A 22,126-nucleotide genomic window follows, 5' to 3' on the forward strand; every position below is an offset into this window, starting at 1 on the left:
GGTATAAATCCCACTTGGTCGTGGTGAATAATTTTTTTAATGTATTGTTGGATCTGGTTGGCTAACGTGTTGTTGAGTATTTTTGCATCCATGTTCATCAGGGAAATTGGTCTGTAGTTCTCCTTTTTATTGGGGTCTCTGTCTGGTTTTGGAATCAAGGTAATGCTGGCCTCATAGAAAGAGTTTGGAAGTTTTCCTTCCATTTCTATTTTTTGGAACAGCTTCAAGAGAATAGGTGTTAACTCTTGCTTAAATGTTTGGTAGAATTCCCGTGGAAAGCCATCTGGTCCTGGACTCTTGTTTTTTTGTTTTGTTTTGTTTTGTTTTGTTTTGGGAGAACCAATTCCTTTTTTAATGAGAGGGAGCAAATATGTATCTTTAAAAGTGAAATTTTCTTTTTTTTTTTTAAAGTTTTTATTGAGAGAGAGAGAGAGAGAGGGAGAGAGAATGAATGAATCTGTCACCACAGAGTCTGAGTCGCAGCTTCAACTCATGAACTGTGATATGACCTGAGCCGAAATCAACAGTTGGATTCTTAACCAACTGAACAATCTGGGCACCCCTATACATAAAATTTTCTTAGCAGATTGTGCATTTCTTATTCAAATCAAAGTCGTGGTCAAATGATTTCAGCACCTTGGACAGAAGCAAAGGCCCTTGCTCTGAAGAGCCAGCCACTAAGCTGGAGAAGGACCAAGAATTGAAATCTGTGTATAATAGCATTTGCAAAACAATGTCATTGAAAATATTATTGAGGTTTGTTTTAAAAGATATATGGTTTCAAAAATTTTAATATATAATATAACAATATATATTTTATTATATATTACATATATTATAATATATAATTATATGTTACACAGTACATATACATAGTACATAATTATATAATATACACATATACATATACATAATACACTATATATATATATATGTAATTAGGTAAATAAATATATATATTTGCTTTGCCTGCCAGTAGAGTCTATATTATTTTCTCCATGAACTTGTGTGACTGATTCTCTACTCTGCCAGATTTTATCAGACACATGAATTAGGTCATGAAATAGAACCATATGCTATCATGACCTGATGATTTCTGACTCTTCATTACTGGAATTAGAGGATAGCTTTAGTCTAAGTATCAGCTTTGGATGATGAAAAGGCTAATGGGAACAAGCTGCTAATTCAGAAGAGAGTATGGGATGTGAAGGAAGTTGTGTCAAGGTGGCCTGAAGAAATGGCTCTTGTAACCAGACAGGACTAGGCTTAAATACCACTCATAAATTACTTACTGTGACCTTGCGGCTTCCCTGTGAGAATCCCCATGAGACTTCATTTTCTTATCTGAAGAATGGAGGTAACAATACTCTTCTTCAAGAGTTGTTATGATGGTTAGGTGATGTGGTTAGAAGATCACATCAGGGGTGCGTGGGTGACTCAATCAGTTGAGTGTCTGACTCTTGATTTTGGCTTGGATTGTGATCTCACTGTTCATGGGATTGAGCCCTTCATTGGACCCTGCATTGGACTGATATCATGGAACATGCTTGGGATTCTCTCTCCCTTTCTCTCTGCCCCTTCCCAACTCGCATTCTCTCTTTCTCTCTCAAAACAAATAATTGAACTTAAGAAGATCACATCAATTTCTTTCTTAAAATTCGTCAGTGGCTTTTCACCAAGTTCCTTACCAGACCCCACAGAGCTCTGCATTATTTTGCTCCTGCCAGCCCCTCCATGCCTTGTTCTGTATCACTCTTCCCCTGGATTACTATGTTTCGGTAATGCTAGTCTCCTATTTGTACTATGAGTGCTCAGGGTTTTTCTCATTTCAAAGTGTCTGTACTTTATGCTTCCTTTACCTAAAAGGAAAGTCTTCATAGTCTTAGCACTACTTGAAATTACCTTATTTGCTTTCTTGCATATTGTCTCTCCTGATAGAATGTAAGTACCACAAAGTCAGAAGCCCTATGTGTTTTGTTCACCAGAGAATCACTATGCCTACAATAGATTTGGAATATGAATAGACATCATATGTTTCAACACATATTAGTCAAATAAGTGAGTGATCGTAGGAGTGCCTGAGACACAATGGTTACTAAATGAGTGCCCAGCTTCCTCATTTCTCTCCCAAACATATTCATGTTGACAACTGGAGATGCTGAGGATTAATGAAAGAAAATTCTAAGTATGATGGTTGGAAAGCAAGTTTGTGAAGGTCTACAGTACATGTTCCTGGGATTGTGCTAGAAAATCATTAGAAGGCGGACCTACCAACATCTAGGTCATATGACCTCGGGCAAGGCGATCTCTTAGGCCTCAATTTTCCCTTTCTGTCTCTCTCTTTCTTTCCTTCCTTCCTTTCTTCCTCCTCCTTCTTCTTTCTTCCTTCCTTCCTTCCTTCCTTCCTTCCTTCCTTCCTTCCTTCTTTATTTGAGTGAAGTATCCTCCATGATCCTCTCCAGCATTCAGTGATAGGAAAATAAGAATCCAAGCTTTGCTGGTTATTCTGCAGTTGCTGCTTGTCTCGCTTCACTCTTGATCTATTTTTCACTGTTTGTGCCTTGAGGCCTGGCCACTATGGACTACATCACCAGCTCTCCCTCCTTGGCTGACTTCTGTTTGAGCTCTGCTGGTGGGGGCATCAACATGCTACCAGAGGGAAGGAAAAGAGAGATTGGGGATCTTCCATTTCCTCTCAGGCCTCACATCTCTGGTAATGGTGTGGCACTTGTTTGCTAGAAGGCCCTACCTCCAAAGTTCAGCCACACTGAGCTGCAGTAACAGTGTTTTCACTAATTTTTCTAGTTCCTAGGAATCTCAATAACTCTTGTTCGTTCCCTTAATCTTGATGAGACCATTTTTAAAGGTCTTCTTGGTTAAAAGCTTTTTATTGAAACCGTCTGAGTGAGATTTGTTTTCCTCCAAGACTCTGATATACAGTCCATTTGAAAATATACCCAGATTCTGAGAACTCCATTTGTGGAGTGAGTAGACATCATTATGAAGACTTCCCTTTTGGGTTTGATCTGGATCTCTCATACTTGAGTTTCAGTCTCACGTGCTTTTTTGTTCCATCTCCAGTAGAGAGAAATATTGTATTATTACCATTCACTAGGTAACAAAGCTCTATGGACATAGTAAGTTCCTCATGCAGAGAGTTGATGGGAAGGAATCTCTTCCCTATGGCCCTCTTTTGCTCCTTTTTAATCAGAGAAGTTTTCTTTTTCTGGCATTACAGTGACACATTCTCCCAATAAACCTGGGAAATTCACAGTTTCTATTTATCCCAGTAGACATGAGCCTCTTATCCCCCTTGTTGTGTCTGGCAAGTTTGTGGATTAATTGCATACCCTCCATAGAAGCTGAACCATCACATTTAGCTGAGTGCACTAATAAAAGGATTATTATTTAACAGTTCAACCTTCATCAACTTACTTTTATCCTGCCTTCCTGAGTTGGTGAACAAAATTAATGAGGATGCTGTAGCCATGCCTAACAGCTTCTGCTTGCAACCTTCTCAGCAAATTCTTTGCTTTTTTGTGCTTCCCTCTCAACTTGTAAGTTACTTTCATTATCCAAGTTGACGCAAAGATAGATTGTGACAATAGTTTGTGGGTGGCTGTCAGAATTGATAGTGGTTTGTGTGGGAAATGCATAGTTAGTTTAAGAGCTGTGGTTAAGATTCCAGAGAGTCAACTTAAAAAAAAATCCACCTTAGAGGGAAAGGTCAAGCAAAATGTTTTAATTACGATGCAGTTATAATATATCTCATGCTTGGATGACCTGGGCTTGAAAGGTTGGAAAACTATGCAATATACTCAAATCTGAAAAGGGCATGAGTCAGAATCTTTCAGAGAAGGCAATGAGGTAAAGTGGGAGGCATGAAGTGTGTAGTGACTACTTTGGACAAAGTCATTGACCTCTTTTGACCCAGTATCCTTACCTGTAAAATGATGTGCACTTGTAGACTCCTTTTAGCTCTACTATTAATAATCACCCTATGAGGTATGTATTGGAATTACTAGTAGCCATATTTTATGGAGAAGAAATTGAGACTTAGAGAGATTGAGAACATTGTGCAAGGCCACACAGGTAGGAAGTGGAATAGCCTGCAAAGTTATAGCCTGCCAAAATTGACTCCAAATCTTGGTTTCCTGATCTTGAGAGCTTCTATTTACCTTGAAGGCAGCCAAGAAATTAAATTTTGTACCATTTTTTATGTGAGGACCATCTTTCATAGATCTTCAAAGAATTGTTGAAGGCCACCCATTTAGTAAATGGTAGGGCTGGGATGTGAAACCATGACTGTCTGGCTTCAACATCCAAGCTATTACAAGATACAGAAACAACTTAAGTGGCCATTAATAGATGAATGAGCAGAGAAGATGTGGTATATACACACAACAGAATACTATTCAGCCATAAAAAGAATAAAATCTTGCCATTTGTGACAATATGGATGGACCTTGAGGGCTTTATCCTAAGTGAAATAAGTTAGACAGAGAAAAGAAAAATACTGTATGATCTCATTTATATGTGGAATTTAAAAAACAAGACAAAAAGCCAAGCTCGTAGATACAGGGAACAGATTGATGGTTGCCAGAGATGGGGGGTAGGCATGGGAAAAATGGGTGAAGGGAGTCAAAAGATAAAATCTTCCAGTTATAGATAAGTCATGAGGGAAAAACAAGTCCAAGCTCTTTGTCATTATGCTAGATTTCCTCTTATGATTATAGTCAGCATTGTCTTGAAGACATGTAAAGGATAAAGTCAAAAGAGAATTCAGATTTATCCCCAGTAAACTACCTAATTAGGCTTATAGGACGCAGAGTTCAGTGGTCTTAAATTCTGAAATATATCTGGCTAACCAAGGGATAGGTGGGATTCAGGTCTCATTGTAGCACCAGCACAAAGGATAAGTAAAAAGCTCATTTAAAAATTTTTAGCCAGAGTTCTGCCATAGCATGAACATATATGCAAATTCCAAACACCAAGTGTGCACCATATTAGAATTTATTATAATACAAACAAGTCCAAACACAATATATTATCTAATTAAGAAAATATGAACATTTACTATTCTTCTCTGGTAACATTCTATTCCATTCTTTGAACTGGAATAGCCAACATTAGAGTCTTTGATTCACTTCACATAGGCTCATGTTGGACCAGTAGGCTCCAACTGTGCAAAGTAATCTTCCAGTTGCAGAATGTTTGCAAAATGGAAGTTCATACCTTCTCATGGTCTGTCTTTTATGGTTTGTCTTTCATGTTCCTCATTTCTTTCCCCATGACACAGTTCAGTCCTTGAGCTGTCTGATAAAAAGACACAGCATGTACGTGTGTAGCATCACTGCATGTCCAACCAGGGACACAAATCACGCAAGAGAAATGCTAGTTAACAGTCTTTCACAAAAACCTAATATAAGGCAATTGCTTAAGTGCCGTCAACAGCAGCTCTTTACATGACAGGCTTTAAAATTCAAGGCTGTTTCCAAAACTGGCCTGAAAGAAAAGGTTTAAAAGTTTTTTTTCTTAAAAACCTTATCATTATTGTCCATAATTATTACTATAAATAATAATAATAAATTAAAAGTCCATAGATTATCTGAAACAAATTTTAGGACATATGTATTAACCTAACCCAGTGAGTACTCTTATGCATTTTAACCAGAAGATAACAACTCATTGGAATGCCTTCAAGAATCAGACCTCTTTTAAATATTATTTATCAAAATATAAAATATAGCCAGAAGGAAAAAAGATCACAATACAACGTGGTACAACCTCTACTGGTAAGAGAATTAATAAATGAGTGTATGAGGAAAACATTCCAAATGCACACCCAGTTTTTTATTTTTTAAACATCAACAGTTTTTACATGTAATTAAAAATGTGGAGCAGGGAGCATTGAGATTTACACACATATTTTCCATCTTGCATACATTCTTAAAGAGGAATTGCTTAATCTTTAGAGCTATTGCACTGTGACTCATCCACATATAGCTCAAACTAGCATTTTTGAGCCATGTGTTTAAAAAAAAATATATATATATATATATATATTCAGTGTAGGTAGCCTTTGGTCAATGTTCATTCATAAGGGGGTGTGGTGGAATTGCATCATACACACACTTAATGAACACGACATATTTGGACTACATGTGCTTGGCAAAAAAGAAACTGAAAGAGAAATGCAATTTAAAGGTTGTGGGGGAGTCTGCCCACCATTCCATTTGATGCACATGTGCGCTGGGGAGAGTGTGATATGGGACATACTAACCTGTTTGTCCCTCATACAACTTCCGTGAACCTCTTCTAGTGGGAGCATCTTGCTGCACCAGTGCGATCTTAATGTTCTTGGATACATTAGATTCATACAGTGAAGGGAGGTCTCTAAATGCATGCCAACTTTGTCTTATCCTTGATATAAGAAATCTGTTCTATTGCTGGAGAAGAACTTAGCTGAGTTAGGTTTTATAAGGATTAGAATATGGTCTCCAATACCGTTCCTTCCTCAGGACCTTGCAGAAGTAACTTCGGCTCTGCCAGATTTTTTTCTTTTGCACTGACTTTAGAATCTGATCTTTGGGTAAGATGAGACTCTACTGCAGTCATTTAAAAGGAGTAAGAATTAGAATAATCAGGACTACCATGACCTAAAATTATATTGACTTAGTATTGAGGGCATTGACTAATTGTTTAGGGCTTGTGTTGCACTGGGGCCTTTTCTACCATACTCATTTTATTGCAGATTTCCTTAAAAAGAGTAAACACGTCTTCCAATTTAGGACTAAAAATGTAGTAAGAATCCAGCCTGAGGAACCAAGTGTTCCAGGAGGACTGTTTGCTTTTTGTTTGCTCACCAAAAACACCATACAATTCCAAAATCATTTTGGGAGATTTCTTCCAGAACACAGATAATTTCAAATACTGGTAATCTGGAACAGAAATTTTTAAAAAGCTAAATAAGTGGAACTCCAGCATGGTTTCCCTTTTAAAATACATTACTGGATACATATAAGCCTAATATAATCAAACATGTGTGGGCATGTGTGTGTACACACATGAGTGGCAAATCCGAGGGAAGCCCCTATTAATTACATCAGAGAGCTCTTCTTGCCTTGGACAGGCAAGGGGAGAACAGCTAAATAAATTCATATTTTATCATTTTGCAAAGGATCTGAATTAAGTAGCTTCACTGAAAACTGGTACCACCCTTTTGAGCCATATGCATCAAAGGGCACACAAGCAGACAACATGGGCACCTTTCCGTGTGAATTTTATCTGCATTTGTGGCTGAATAGTAATACCAGGTAGACTGTGGGGCAGAGCTAAGAATGTCTCCTTTCACACCTGGAGGGCTACAGTTCCTGACCCTTGAAAATTAAGTCCAGTTTGGAAGTCACTTCAGATAAAACAATTTGGTGAGGGCTTCAGCAAGCAAGGAGGCAGGGTTGTCAACTCTACATGTAAAAGGCTTCTCCAGGAAGCTTAAGTGGCACCGCAATAAGAAGCTATTTTGAGTAAAGGGATCATACACAGCTGACACGGGATGGATCGAAACAATGGCAAGAGTGGGCTTATTTTTTTGTTTTTCTGGGCTCAAGAGATCCTCCTTCCCCCCCACACACCAGGCAGGGGTCTTTGTTTTGGAGGAGATAGATAAAATCTATACATAATGACAAATAGAAAGCCTGCATTTTAGACCCAAATCTGAGGGTCATAGTTATGTTGGTTTGAAGCCTTTCCAAAGAAGCTCTGGCCAGAGTTTGGATGGGATTAATACTTGCTTGTCCCCTTACAGTGTCATTCTGTAGCTTAGGGTTCCAGGGCCACTTCAAGACCACAACCTTCTCTAGGACAAAGGGCACCTTGGAAAAATCCCAAATCCCAGTGGTCAGCATTATTAGCTGCTGGGGATGGCACAGGGAAGCGATGGTTGACCTCAGCTCTTAGAGGAAGAGTGTGGACTCAGCTACCTGCTATTGTGGCTTGGTGTGTCATATAAATGAGAGGTTCCCAATGACTGGATGGTGCCAAGGCAAAGTCATAGACTATTTCTTTCCTGTGTCCTCATTGGCCACAGGATGATGACACAACCTCTAAAGACATCTTCAAACTGGTAGAAATTCTGCTGTCAAGTGACGTTGTGAAAATAAATGCACAAATGAAAACAAGATTGATGCTTTTCTTTCTTCTCTTCCATCTTTTCTCATCTACCAGTCTGAGGGTTGCTCAGTCTGTGGAGATAGGAAATCAGGTTAGCACTTTTAAGTGGGCTACCCTCCCATCTGGAAATAGATTAGACAGAGGCACTAGGTGCCAAACCTGTGAGGTCATGGGGATACTTTTATAGGTTTTCCATTTTTGTCATACTGGTACACCAGCATCTTGATACAGTGTGAGTTGGCTGGTGAGATCCAGGGGCTACTTGTTATGGAAAAGTTATGGTTGGTGTAGAACTGTACAGGTTGCTTTTGGCACTTGAAGAAGGCCTTGAGCGTGGCGGCCGCCATAGTGCGGAACCTCTTGCTGATGAAGCAGTAGAGGAAGAAGTTGATGGCTGTGTTCAGAAGGGCCAGCATGTTGGCAATGTCGGACATGATGTGCACCAGCCAGCGGTTTTGGATAGGTGCCCCATAGAGGTGGTAGAGAATCATGACGATGCGGGGGGCCCAGAGTGTGGCAAAGATGGAGGTAATGGTGAACAAGATGGCAGTAGTTTTCCCTGTGGAATAGCCACGGAGGCGAAAATTGCTTTTCCTCCTGAGCTTGTACACAATGATTGAGTTCAAGATGAAGAAAATGGAGCAGGGCACCAAGTACACGGTGAAGCAGTGAATCCAGATAAGGACGTGATGCATGGAGGTGCTGATGTAGTCTTCAGTCCAGATGTTGGGCCACCAGTAGTAGGGGATGCTGGTCAGGAAGCAGGTGATGTAAACACTTACAATGACTTTCCGGGTGCGGGCTGGGTAGGAGACCGTGTGGTACTTGAGTGGGTGGCAGACTGCGATATACCGATCAATGGTTAATGGAACAGTAATCCAAATAGAAGTGTGGATGGATGAAAATTCCAGCACTTCTATGATCTTATTGGGCACCTGAGGCATCTGCATGTTCAAGATGAAGTCTTCCAACAGGAAGTCCACAAACACAATGAAAAAGAGGACCAAGATGTCAGCAGCAGCAAGTGCCAAGAGATAGTTGTAGGAGGACTTCTGCCTTCTAGCTACCAGCTGAGAGAGAATGATCACTGTCAGGATATTGGCTGTGGAGAGAAGAGAATCTGGTTTATCTCTGAAGTCAGATGATTTCATTGGCTAATATAGGGCCCTAGGCTTATGTTTATGGGTACTTCCATGGAAGCCAAAGGGACCAAACCAGTGCTTTTGAAAGACAGTCTCTACACTACAAATTATAGCTCATGCAGCCATCTGGATACTATTTTGACAAAATTACATACTCGTAATTTAATATTGTAGGAATAAATAAACTATTCCTCACAATCGTTGGAGGTGGTGTTGCCATTATTCTCACTTCAGAAATGAAACTGGGGCCCAGAGGGCTTAAGGAATTCACTTAAAGTCACACAGTTAGTAAGTGCTGGCGACAGGAACCAAGCCTAGATCCCCTAATCCAAAATCCCATGCTCTTTCTTTTGTCCTCATGCATGCAGGAAAATATGGGGTGTTCCCTGCTTCATGTGTTCAGGTAGGAGAGTAACCTCTTAAGAACCTTTTTGGAACCTGGATTTTAGGACCTTTCCTTTTTATGTAGGTTTAGTATTGATGGAGTGGAGAAGATCAGGACCTTCAGATTAATTTAAAGATAAATTATATTTATTTTTTAGAGTAGGTGCCAATGGTCTCTGATTTATGATGGTTCAACTTACGATTTTCTGCCTTTACTGTGGTGCAAAAGCTATAGGCATTCAGTAGAAATTGTACTTGGGATTTTGAATTTGGATCTTTTCCTGGGTTAGTGATGTGCGGTATGAGACTTTTGTTATGCTGGGCAACAGCAGTAAGTCAGAGCTCCCAGTCAATCACGTGATCATGAGCTCTTACAACTGACACACTTGGGAGAGAGCCAAAGCATAAGAGACTGTTAAAAACTGAGAACAAACTGAGGGTTGATGGGGGGTGGGAGGGAGGGGAGGGTGGGTGATGGGTATTGAGGAGGGCACCTTTTGGGATGAGCACTGGGTGTTGTATGGAAACCAATTTGACAATAAATTTCATATATTAAAAAAAAAAAGATTTAAAAAAAAAACTGACACACTTAACGACCATCTGTACCTGTATAACCATTCTGTTTCTCACTTTCAGTCCAGTATTCAAAAAGCTTTGTGTTAGATGATTTTGCCCAACCATAGGCTAATGTAAATGTTCTAAGAATATTTAAGGTAGGCTAGGCTAAGCTATGATGTTCAGTAGATTAGGTGTATTCCATGCATTTTCAATTTTTATGATGGGTTTATCAGGATGTAACTCCATCGTATCACGGAAGAGCTGTAATCTACAATAGGGTACATAATTAGAAATAATATCAGGGAGAAGTAAATTTCCCTTCTTGTTCTCCAACCACCCAAATACCCCTCCCTCAGGGCAATCACAGTAATAAATAGTCTATCCTTATATATGTCTTTATAATATATATAGTTTTTGAACAAACAGTAGCAATATATTATTTTTCTTGGTATGTGATTTGTTTTGAAAATGCATGCATATAATTTCTTCTTCTGAAGTTGTTTTTTTTTTTTTTTTAAGTAATTTCTGTACCTAACATGGGGCTTGAATGACTTTGAGATCAAGAGTCACATGCTCTTCCAACTGAGCCAGCCAGGTGCCCCTTGACATGCATGCATATAATTTCTGATCAATTAAAAAAAAAGTCTCTCTGAATAAGACACATCTGGAAAGTTGTTAGGGACTCATTCTAAAATGATATTCCAGTGGATAATATCTATAAGTCATTCTGCACATTGAATCTCATTAATTTTCAGTCGACACTGTTAATCCTATTTTGAAAACAGGAGTATCAGAGAATTTATGTCTCTTTTCTGAAGTCTGGTGGTAGAGTTGGCATCTGAATCTCTCTTAATCTCACTTTTTAAAATGTTATGCAATAGTTCACTTGTAAAATTAGCTTGTAATATACATATCCTGGTGCACTCTTCACTCAGATTAAATAAATTTTAACATTTTAACATATTTGTTTCAGTTCTTAAAAAAAAAGAACTGACATTGTAGATACAACTGAAGTCCTCTTTGAAATTGTCCCAGGCCCATTCTTTTCCTTCCCTCCTTCTTTCTCTGTCTCTAGAGGCAAACCCCATGCTGTAATCTTCAGGGCCACATTTGCATACCCTTACTTTTCTTTAGATTGGACCATCCATTCTATATGCTTCTGTTTCCACTCAACATTATGTTTTAGAGACCATATTGTTGATACATGCAGCTCTCATTCACTCATTTTAATGACTATATAGGATTCCATTATATAAAATTACTGTAATTTACTTATTCGCATATACGTACAGAGACAAATCTGTACATATATACACATGTCTGTATATATTTCTGTATAATAGGCATGTATAGGCATGTACACACATGTATGTCTACATAATATGTGCATATATACACATATAGACATACGTGTGTGTGTGTGTGTGTGTGTGTGTGTGTGTGTGCGCGCGCGCGTATAAAACAATGTACATTTAGGGGCACCTGGGTGGCTCAGTTGGTTAAGCCTCTGACTTCGGCTCAGGTCATAATCTCACAGTTCTTGAGTTCAAGCCCTGCATCAGGCTCTGTGCTGACAGTCCAGAGCCTGAAGCCTGCTTCAGATTTGGTGTCTCCCTCTCTCTCTCTCTCTTGGACCCACCCCTGCTGACACTCTGTCTCTCTCAAAAATAAACATTAAAAAAAATTAAAACAAAAAATAAAACAATGTACAGTTAAATTAGTCCCAAGGTTTTGATATTAAAAACTGCTGTAGTTAACAGCTTGATATTTGAGAGTTTCTCTTGGGTAACATACATGTACAAGTATATTTATTATGTTCTAGAGTAATTGCATCTTTATCTCTACCATCTATAGCTGAATTCTGTAAAGTGGTTTTAAACTTACATTCCCAACAGCAGGGTATGAGAGTTCTAGTTTCCTCATATCCTCTCTGTATTTCCTACTGTTAGTTTTTGTTTTTAAGTCTGTGCTATTCTTGCTCTTTTTCAAAGCACTTTGAAATAATATTTTGAAGCAGTGAAGAGTTAAGCATTTATGATATTTATTAGCCAGAATTCAAACCCAGGACCAATGCCCATGCTCTAAACCACTCTGCAATATGAATAATTCCAGGTAGTGGTGGGGGTACCATGCAGGTATATTACAGTGTGTACAAAAGAGAAAAATAATGAGTAAATTCTATTTGAAGTCACTACTTAAGAAAAGAGGTCCTGGGGCGCCTGGGTGGCTCAGTCGGTTAAGCATCCGACTTCAGGTCATGATCTCATGGTTCGTGGGTTTGAGCCCCACATCAGGCTCTGTGTTGACAGCTCGGAGCCTGGAGCCTGGAGTCTGCTTCGGATTCTGTGTCTCCCTTGCTCTCTGCCCCTCCCCCACTTGCACTCTGTCGGTCTCTCTCAAAAATAAATAAACATAAAAAAAAATTAAAAAGTCCCATTAAAGCAAAGTTTTTTTGTATTTGTAAACACGAAATTTCAAAAGTTTATTCATGCATTCAACAGTGTTTTTGTGCATTGATTACGAGCTATGCCCTGGGAGGAGATGTTGACCAAAATAGACATGGATGGTCTTGCCTTCATGGAGTTTAGAATCTTTTAGGCAAAAAACCAAAAAGTTAACTGAAGAGCCACAGTAGAAAATATGTAACTGGAAGCTGTAAGTGGTATGAGTGATAAATAAAAGATTTACTGAGGAAATGATGTTCAAGCTGAACTTTGGAGAACCAGGAGGAAGTAAATAGGCAAAAAGGGTGAGAGTAGAAAGTGTGTTTCAGGCAAGGAAAACGGTATATGCAAAGGCCCTGAGATGGCAAAAGCATGAAGAGTTGGGTTTATTAAGGCAAGGAATGCTAATGTTAATTTTCTACTTGCTTTGTATACATTTTTGTTCTCTCTCTCTTTTAAAAATTTTTAATGTTTATTTATTTTTGAGAGAGAGAGAGACAGAGCCTGAGAGGGGAGGGGCAGAGAGAGAGGGAGACACAGAATCTGAAGCAGGCTCCAGGCTCCGAGCCGTCAGCCCAGAGCCAGATGTGGGGCTCGAACTCACAGACTGCAAAATCATGACCTGAGCTGAAGTCAGAGGCTTAACTGACTGAGCCACCCTGGCGCCCCTTCTCTTTTTTTAATAGAATGCACATTTTATTTTATTTTTATTGTAGAGAGAAAGCAAATTGGGGAGAGGGGCAGAGGGAGAGAGAGAGAGACAGAGAGAGAGAGAGAGTCTTAAGAAAGCCACATGCTCACTGTGGAGCCTGACAGGGCTCAATCCCATGACCCTGGGATCATGACCTAAGCTGAAATCAAGAGTCGTATGCTCAACCGACTGAGCCACCCAAGCACCCACACACTCTTGCTGTATTGTGTTGAAAAATGTTCCAAAATGTTTTATTCATTTAGAAATCTTTTCAAAAAGTATTTAGCATCTACCTTCTGTGTGCATGGGCCCATGGTAGAAACAAATTGGTGTTCAGAGTCTCCACTCAGAAAGTATAGAAAAACACACAAGTAACTAAGTATTAAAGAGATAAATGAGAGGGGCGCCTGGGTGGCTCAGTTGGTTAGGTGTCTGACTTCGGCTCAGGTCATGATCTCACGGTTTGTGGGTTCGAGCCACACATCGGGCTCTGTGCTGAATGCTCGCTCAGAGCTTGGAGCCTGCTTCAGAGTCTGTGTCTCCTCCCTCTGCCCCTCCTCTGCTCATGCTCTGTCTCATTCTGTCTCTCAAAAATAAAGATAAATTTAAAAAAAAAAAAGATAAAAGAGAGAACACACAGGTGATTTAAGAGGGATTGGTGAACACACATAGAATGATTTGGGGGAAGGTGTGGGTCAAAAGTCTGGCTACTTTGATCTAATTATATACACTCAGGGCTTCGTAAATTCAAGCTGTAAAATCAGGTCTGATGGTTACGTATCAAAGAGCGTCAGGACTCTGGATTAAGTGTGTGGAGTTTGGGGCTGGGCTGCTGGAGTTTAGTCCTGGCCCTACTGCTTATTGGCTCTTTGCCTTTGGGCAGATTTATTCAATCTCTCTGCATGTCAGTTTCCTTCTTTATGAAATCGGGTTAATAAGAATATCTCCTTGAGAGGGTTGTTTTGAGAATCAAGTGAGATAATTTTTACAAAGTGTTTAGAACAGTGCGTGGCATGTGGTTAAGTTTTCAATGAATGTTAGCTATTGACTGAGAGTCCACTCCTTTAGCAAATTTTAGCAGAGCATTTCCTATGTGCCAGGCATTGTATGAGGTGTTGGAGATGCAGGGGTTAACAAAATGCACAAGTTGCTTTATTGTATGGTGAGGAAGACAGACAATAAATAAATATAAAAATGTACAAGAGAATTTCAGACAGCATCCTATCCAGAATAAAACCCAGGGATGAGACAAATTGATGGGAGATTATTCTTTAGGTTAGGAAGTGACATTTGAGTTTAATTAAGGGTGGAAAGAAGGTTATCTGCCATGAAAAGACTTGTGGGAAAGGACTTCTAGGCAGTGGGAATGCCAAGTGCAAAGGCCCTGAGGTGGGAATGAATATGGTATTCATGGAACAGAAAGAAGGCCTCTTATCAGTCCTATTATCATCCCCATTTTATAGATGAGGAAACTGAGGATTGGATCTTTAGGTTATTTGCCCAAAGCCACATCCGGAGTAAGTGGGAGAGCCAGAAAGTGACTCTAGTTCTTTCTGACTTTATGGCATGTCAAGTTCTGTGTTGTTTATTTTTGATCACAGGAAAGGGTTCTCAGCTGGAGGAAAGTGATTTCCTGTTTCCTGGGTTGCCCCTGACTTAGAACTAAGTGCTGTCATTTCTCTCCCATGTTCCTGCCCCACCTGCCAGCCTATAAGGAAGCAGGAATGGATAAATGCTGGGGTCTCCCCAGGGGAAAAAAAAAACTTACTATATGTTCGGCAGGGAGTGACTCTTCACCACTGTCTCTTACTCCCCAGATGAATGCTATTTGAAGTGTGGTGCTAAAAATTTTCCATATCCAAGCTCTTTAAAAAATATTTCAGCCCCATCTAATTAATGCTTTAAGTCAGGCAAGTCATTGAGTCCAAACGAAATTGCTACGTATTCCTATTTGACATTTCCTTAAGTTTCTGGTAATTGTCTCTCTTGAGAAACTAACCCGCAGACACTGAGTCTCCCGTTTCTTTTGTACAGATAGATTTGCCCCCAAGGCAACATCAAGCACACTTAGGAGATCCTTAGGATGAGAGAGCATGTGTGAGCCACAGAAACTTGGAGGGGAATGGAAAGATGCCTGTGTATTGATTTTCTGAAAAAGAAATGAGAAGGTAGAGTTTTCAACTCTTAAGGTTTCACATTTGCTGTAATTACATCAAGAAATCCCTTCATTTCTTTGGTGGCACGTTTTCCCCCAAAGAAAAGGAGTGGTGTTGACAGGGTCTGTGCGTATTTATCATGGGTGAAACAAACAAACAAACAAACAAAGAAAACAATCAAAGAAACCCAAGTCATCACCGCCTGATATTCTATTTCTGAGGTTTTCTCTCAAACTAACCAGCCCAAGACTCTGTTGTTGTGGAAACCTAAGCAAGCCCCAGTGAACTTCACAATCAAAATGTCAATGCTTCAAAAAAGCAAATCCTTTCTGTCAATGGTGTCACAGGGCAGTTTTAAGCTCCTGGGTAATAGAAAGCCCGTGTTTTGTGATTGCAAAGCTTCTTGGTTATATTCTTGGGGGAATTAATTTCCTGTACTTTGCAGCTTACTATGCTCAAACCTGAGAGGATTTGGGGAGTGGCTGAAAGAACAACATGGGGTTTGGCTGTCAGACCCTACCACCGAATGGCCTACTGGTGCAGAGGTAAAGAGTCAAAGTTTTCCAGAGGTATTTTCTGTGTCTGTGAGGAGTATACGGTTCTGTAGGTTCCTTAGAAGAAGTAGCTGGAACAGAGCATTGACTGGGAGTTTTGAGTTTATCTCTCTCATTTCTGCTGGATTTCTTTTTTTTTTTTTTTTTGTCATTGAAAATTAGTTTTTTCAATTACAAAAGTAAAACATATACTTATAAAAACTTAAACATTATATTGACATGTAATTATATTATTATTAGCTCATTTTTATTGAGCATTTACTTGTAAGCATCTTAACAGACCATATATCACTTAATTCTTCACAACCACCTATGAGGTTGGAACTATGATTTGAGAGCATCAAGGCTCAAGAAAGGTTAAGAAACTTGTTCGAGGTCACACAGCAAGCAAGTGGTGATCTAGGACATTAAACCAGGCTTTCTGCCTCCCAGTTTATATATTTAACTACTACATTAGACATTGGAATGTGAAAGTCTGTCCAAATCCCATTTTCCAAAGGTATTGTAGTGCCTAGTCTCATAGATAGCCCTTGATGAACCACATGTCTGAATATTCATGCCTTTGGGTAGTCTCCTCCCCTTGAATTGGAGCTGGTCCTGTGATTTACTTTTGAGCAATAGCCTATGGGTCTGTACATACAGGGATGACCTTGTATGTACAAGTAATATGTGGGCCTTCTGAATACTTGGTCTTGGGATGTTCCATTTTGGAACCCAGCTATGAGAAGCCCAAGTCAGATGGAAAGGTGTGCAGGACTCTGGTTGAAAGCCCCAGGTGATCTCATAGCCGAATCCAACATTAATTGTCAGCCATTTGAGTATGCCATCTTTGATGTCCAGCTCAGTGGAACCCCAAGTGACAGCAGTTATTATAAATTATAAATGTAATTAGTAATAATAATTACTGCTACACAAGGAGATCATACAATAAAACTGTTGTGCAAATTGATTTTTTTTGAAATTAGAAATAAATCGTGGATTTTTTCCCATGTCAATAATATTCATGAAATATTCACCTATGGCTGAACATTATTTATTTTATCTTATTTTTTGTTTGGCCACTGTAGAACTTCATTAAGCATCTTTTCGTTTATCTGTAGAATAAATTCCCAAAAGTAGAAATGCTGGTTTAAAGGGTAACACAGTTTTTTCCCCTTCTTCCTCCCTCTCTCCCTCTTTCCATATCTCTCTTTCTTCCTAAAGGCAGCTAAGAAAATTTATAAAAAGGAAAAGAACTCAGTTGAAACTACAAAAGGATTTAGATTAGGCACCAAGAAGAACTTTTTGATTATAATGGCTGCTATGTGAATGAGAGCAGGCCAGACACCACAGTTGCTTGGTTCATGGAGGTCTTCAGAAAAGGACAGAGAATTTCTTATCTGGGCTGATTCCTGAGGTTCCCTTCTGCAAATCCTCTTTTTCTGCATCCTAAATTATGTTCTTGTGAATTTCACCATCCTTGGTGACTTAAATGCATCTCTCCTCCTTAAAGTTGTCTGTTTTTTGCACTGGAAGAGTTAGGCCTGTTGTCCTACAGAAGTACAAGGACCCCTAACATTGTAAGCAATTTCAATGGTGTTATTTTAGCTGTTCCTGGGAGATGCCCCAAGGATAGATTTTTAGGAGAAGCAATGTTTAAGCCTCCCAGGCAAGAAGTCAGCACTGCCTTTGTTTAGATCAGCTGGGGAGTGGAGATTGAATTGTTGTGATGGGCATTGACTCTTGGAGGTTGTCATCTTCCTCACTGTTACCTGTTCCACTCTGGATCTTGGAGGGTAGGGAAGAAGAGGGAATAAAGCATGATGCTGACGACTTGGTGTTCAGTCTTTTTGGCTCCATGGATAGTACTAGAAGGTCTTCAGGTGGTTCTGCCCTGAGGGCTCCTAGGAGAGGAGCAGGGAAGGAATTGAGGGTAGCTGTCTTGCCATGTGGTTCCAACCTCAGGCACTACTAGCTGGCCAGTGGCCATCCTGTCTCTTCATTGTTCCTCTTGCTCCAGGGCAGAAGTTTGGGAATGCAAAAGTCTTTCTTGCTTTTGGTTATTAGTGGCACAAAACTGACTGTGGACTAGTGAGGACAGGCAGTGGGTCCCAACCCTCAGCCTATGGGAAAGGCAGTCCTTGAGGGACGGCTTCCAGATTCCCAGGAGGGCTCTAAAGAGCCATTTGGGTTTGTTGTTGTTGTTCTTTGCAGGCTTAACCTCACCCAAAATATCCAGGTACATAAGAACCTATCCTAGTTGGAAGAGTTTGTGAAGTGTAGTGTTAATCTCTCTGAGCCTCAGTTCCTACACCTGTGAAATGGGCATCATAATAAACATAACCCCCGTTGGTTGTTATAAAGATACATGAAATACCGTGTGTAATGCTTAGCATAGTTTTTGGCACATAATGAGCCCTCAGTAAATTTTACCTGTTGTTTCTTTTTACACCTATGTTACCTATTGTTACATTTTACACCTGGCAAGTGCAGTTCAGCAGACAATTATTGAGCTAGAGGCCAGACACTGTGCTGGGAGCAGAGATGAGTCAGAGAGAGTGAGCTCTCCAGGAATCCCAGAGAAGATTCTAGTTTCCCTTAAACTATAATTCCAGGCACTAATAATCCTGTCACCCTATCCTGAAATTCTTTATTGCCTCTAACTTAATCCCTCTAGCTGCAGTGGTATTCCACCGGCTACTCCTCACTTTGTTTCTCTGCTTGGTGGAGAGGAACGCTGGCTGTTATCTAGGGCCCTGAAGAGCCATTGTTACACGATGACTCAGTTGTCTCTTGCTTTCTCTGAAATAGCCTTTGTTCTTTTAAAATTTTAGTTTTTATTTTGATAGCTCTTTAATTTTCCTTATAGCTTTACTATCATGTTCTTCTCTATTTTCTTGTGGAGACCCCTATTTGTCACCGCATTTAGCACTGGAGTGGATTATTTTCAAAGCTAAGGGTAGTATTTCCTCTATTTCTACAGTCTCATGTGAAGGGTGATTGCACAGCCTGAGACAGGAATGGCAAAACATGGTTCATCTTCAGTCTTTTGGTAGTGGCTACCATGTTCCCTGTTCTAAAACCATGCCTGAGTTTAGTAGTGCTGTGTTGGATTAGTGATATTTGCCATGGTGGAACAAATGCTGTGGATTTGCCCCGGGGGTTTGAGCCCTGGATACAGGATGCAGTCTTCCTGGCTTTTCCTAGAATCTAACAAAGCAATGGTTTCCATTGTAGACCAGAACTAGTTGAGATCTAGTAAGGCTGACCCTTGCAGATGAATAGTCGGCAAGGGCTAAGATGGTTGCCAGGGTAGTCTGACTCAAGACAATGGGGGAAAGTGAATTAGTACCTGGACTGGTCATCACATTCATCTGGGCCAATCATTTGGCCTTCTCTTGACTGCAAAATTCCTTCTGACTTTTTGACCAGGAGCACCGTCTTGGGGTAACCATGACAACTGCTAGGTCTCAAGTTGGCCAGTAGACTCAAAAGTTTCCAAACCATACTGCTTGGTGCCAAAGTTTATTTCCTTATGACTACTATACATTGAGCACCTACTATGAGCCTCTTGGCTCTGTAGAGATGAGGTGATTTTATGTGATTCACTGATGAATAATTTTACTTGTTTTTTCAATATATGAAATTTATTGTCAAATTGGTTTTCATACAACACCCAGTGCTCATCCCAAAAGGTGCCCTCCTCAATGAATAATTTTACTTTAAAAGTTATGTGTTTAGTTTAAATGGAATTAGGGGAATGTTATTTTTTCATTTAGGGTAGTGATTAAAAACATGCTTATAAAATAAGTTCAGTTCATTAAGAAAATGAGTTGATTTAAAGAAAGATGTGAGGGCATAACAGGGCAAAGAGAATGTAGGCTCTGGTCTCCATTTACAAAGAAGGAAACTGATGAAGGGAAGGTTAGGCACCTGTCCAACATGGCACAGCTGGTAAGTCGAAGAAGTATCTTGAAAGCACTCAGTGGTACCATCCTGGGTCAAGTGATAGATGCAGCTGTGTTTTTATGGCTCCAGGGTTTGTTGCAAACACAGACAGGGGCAGAGCTTGAGCTGTCTGTCCAGCAAACATAGAATGTAAGAGTTACCAGAAGGGACAGGCTCCTTAAAATGACAGGCATATATTTTGGAGTATAGATGAACTGCACTCAGATCTGCTCCTTTCTAGCTGTCATTCTTGGACAAGTAACACCAGAAGCTTCAGCATCCTCCTCAGTAAAGTAGGAGAACCAGTGACATGTGTTTCCCAGAAGATTGTTGGGGAATCAGAGGAGGTCACATGCATGAAGCTCTTGGCACAGAGCCTGGCATGGGCAGAGTGGACAGTAAGTGGCCACAATTAGTTAGTATGCATGAGTGTGATGACTAGTCCTGTGAAGGAGATGATCTGAACTAGGTGAAGGCTTGACATGGAGGAAGAATCACTGGCAAGTCTAGGCAGGGGATTCTCCTGCTGTATTTCTTGAGGATGGGAGAATTGGCTGTAGAAAAGACCTCTGACTCATTATACTCGGTCAATGAAAGTGTCCTTAACACTGCTGTCTGAGATACATGTGCAAGTTGTTAATGCAGAGTAAACCCTAAGAGTTCTCATCGTAAGGAAAAAAAATCCTTTTCTCTCTTTGCTTTCTCTTTTAATTGTAGCTGTTTGAGGTGATGGATGATAAGCTTCTTGTGGCCATAATTTCATAATATATGTAAGCCAAACCATTATGCTCTATACCTTAAACTTATACTGCAATGTAGGTCAATTATATCTCATTAAGATGGGGGAAAAGTATGCCTAGGCATCCCAATTTTGTTGGGAGATGCCTCAGGCTTCAATTAGGTTCTGACATAGACCTGTGTGTGCCCGTGGACAAGCCATTTCCCTTCTCAGGGCTTCAGCTTCCAGAGCTGCAAAAATGAGCCAGTTACCAATAAAGCAATAATAATAAAGATAGTATCATAGCTCGCATCTAGTTAGGGTGAGTGGTAGTTTGACAGGTACACAAGACAAGGAAGGACTCTCCAGGGAGAGTGAACTGCCATGTCCCAAGGCAAAGAGGCATGAGACAGAAGACCCATTACCATTTTTTCAGGGCCCCTGGAAGTTATGAGCACTTACTGTGTTTCAGGCCCTAAAACCCATCCCTTCATATACATGAAACATGTTTCAGATCAAATGTCATCTAATATCATAGTATCTAATATTAAATATCCAACATTTAATCCTTATGAATAAACTAGGCACTCTTTCCATCCCTTTATTGATAAGAAAGACTGAAGGGTTAAGTAGTTGGCTGTTAAGGAATCAAATGCCTCTTCCAGTTCTCCTGTTTATGGATACCTGTTATATTAGAGCTGAGCACATTTAGTAATAACTAATGCATGTATTAATAACAGTTCCCTTTTTAAAACATTTACCCCATGTGGCTCACTTGTTAAGAGGTTTTACTTAACATTAAATTGAATCCTCACATGACGTTGGGAGATATGTACTATTAATATCCCCATTATAGGGATGAAAACACTGAGGCTCAGTGGGTTAAGAAACTGGCCCGAACAGACATCAAGTGTGTCCTGGACTTAGGATTCAAAAACAATTTATTAGACTTAGAGTCCATTTGATGCACGTGCTTGTCCAGATGCTTCCGTAATTAGCTCTAGTGAACTGACCATTATATAGAAATAGGCCAGTTTGTTCTTTCTCTTTCTTTCCTTTTTTTTTTTTTTTAAATATGTGTATCAGCTGGCACTCTCCATTGCCCTTTCCAATATTGAATGATGCTCCCCACTGGCTAATTCTCCCTCGTATTTGTCCCGGGTGCCCAGTTTCAGCCCACACTGCCCATCCCCTGACTTCCAGCTGGTGACTGCCTTGCACACAGGATGCTCATTTGTTTGTGCTGTTTTGTGGACCCAGGGTGATGGTCAGTGGGTGCCAGGGGACCAACAGGAAGTCAGAGGCTTCCGGGCTCTTCATCTAGAGTTCACTGGGGTGTCAGAGGCTAATTGTGGCTCTGCTTGGGTTGTCACTGTTTGA

General features: G+C 40.0%; 1 protein-coding gene and 1 long non-coding RNA gene across 2 annotated transcripts in view; one reads left to right on the forward strand and one right to left on the reverse strand.

Moving 5' to 3' along the window:
* LOC128313684 (uncharacterized) overlaps positions 1-22,126 on the forward strand; it is a 267,647-nt gene that overhangs the window by 80,525 nt on the left and 164,996 nt on the right. The gene's annotated exons all lie outside the window — the stretch shown is intronic.
* Positions 4,986-22,126, reverse strand: part of GPR139 (G protein-coupled receptor 139) — a 41,857-nt gene continuing 24,716 nt past the window's right edge. Inside the window, exon 2 of the mRNA XM_015067114.3 lies at positions 4,986-9,274. Coding sequence (XP_014922600.1) covers positions 8,340-9,274 — 935 coding nt within the window. The 3' untranslated portion in view covers positions 4,986-8,339. The remainder of the gene's footprint in view (positions 9,275-22,126) is intronic.

The sequence above is a fragment of the Acinonyx jubatus genome, chromosome E3 (assembly GCF_027475565.1).
Source record: "Acinonyx jubatus isolate Ajub_Pintada_27869175 chromosome E3, VMU_Ajub_asm_v1.0, whole genome shotgun sequence".
Taxonomy (NCBI): Eukaryota; Metazoa; Chordata; class Mammalia; order Carnivora; family Felidae; genus Acinonyx; species Acinonyx jubatus.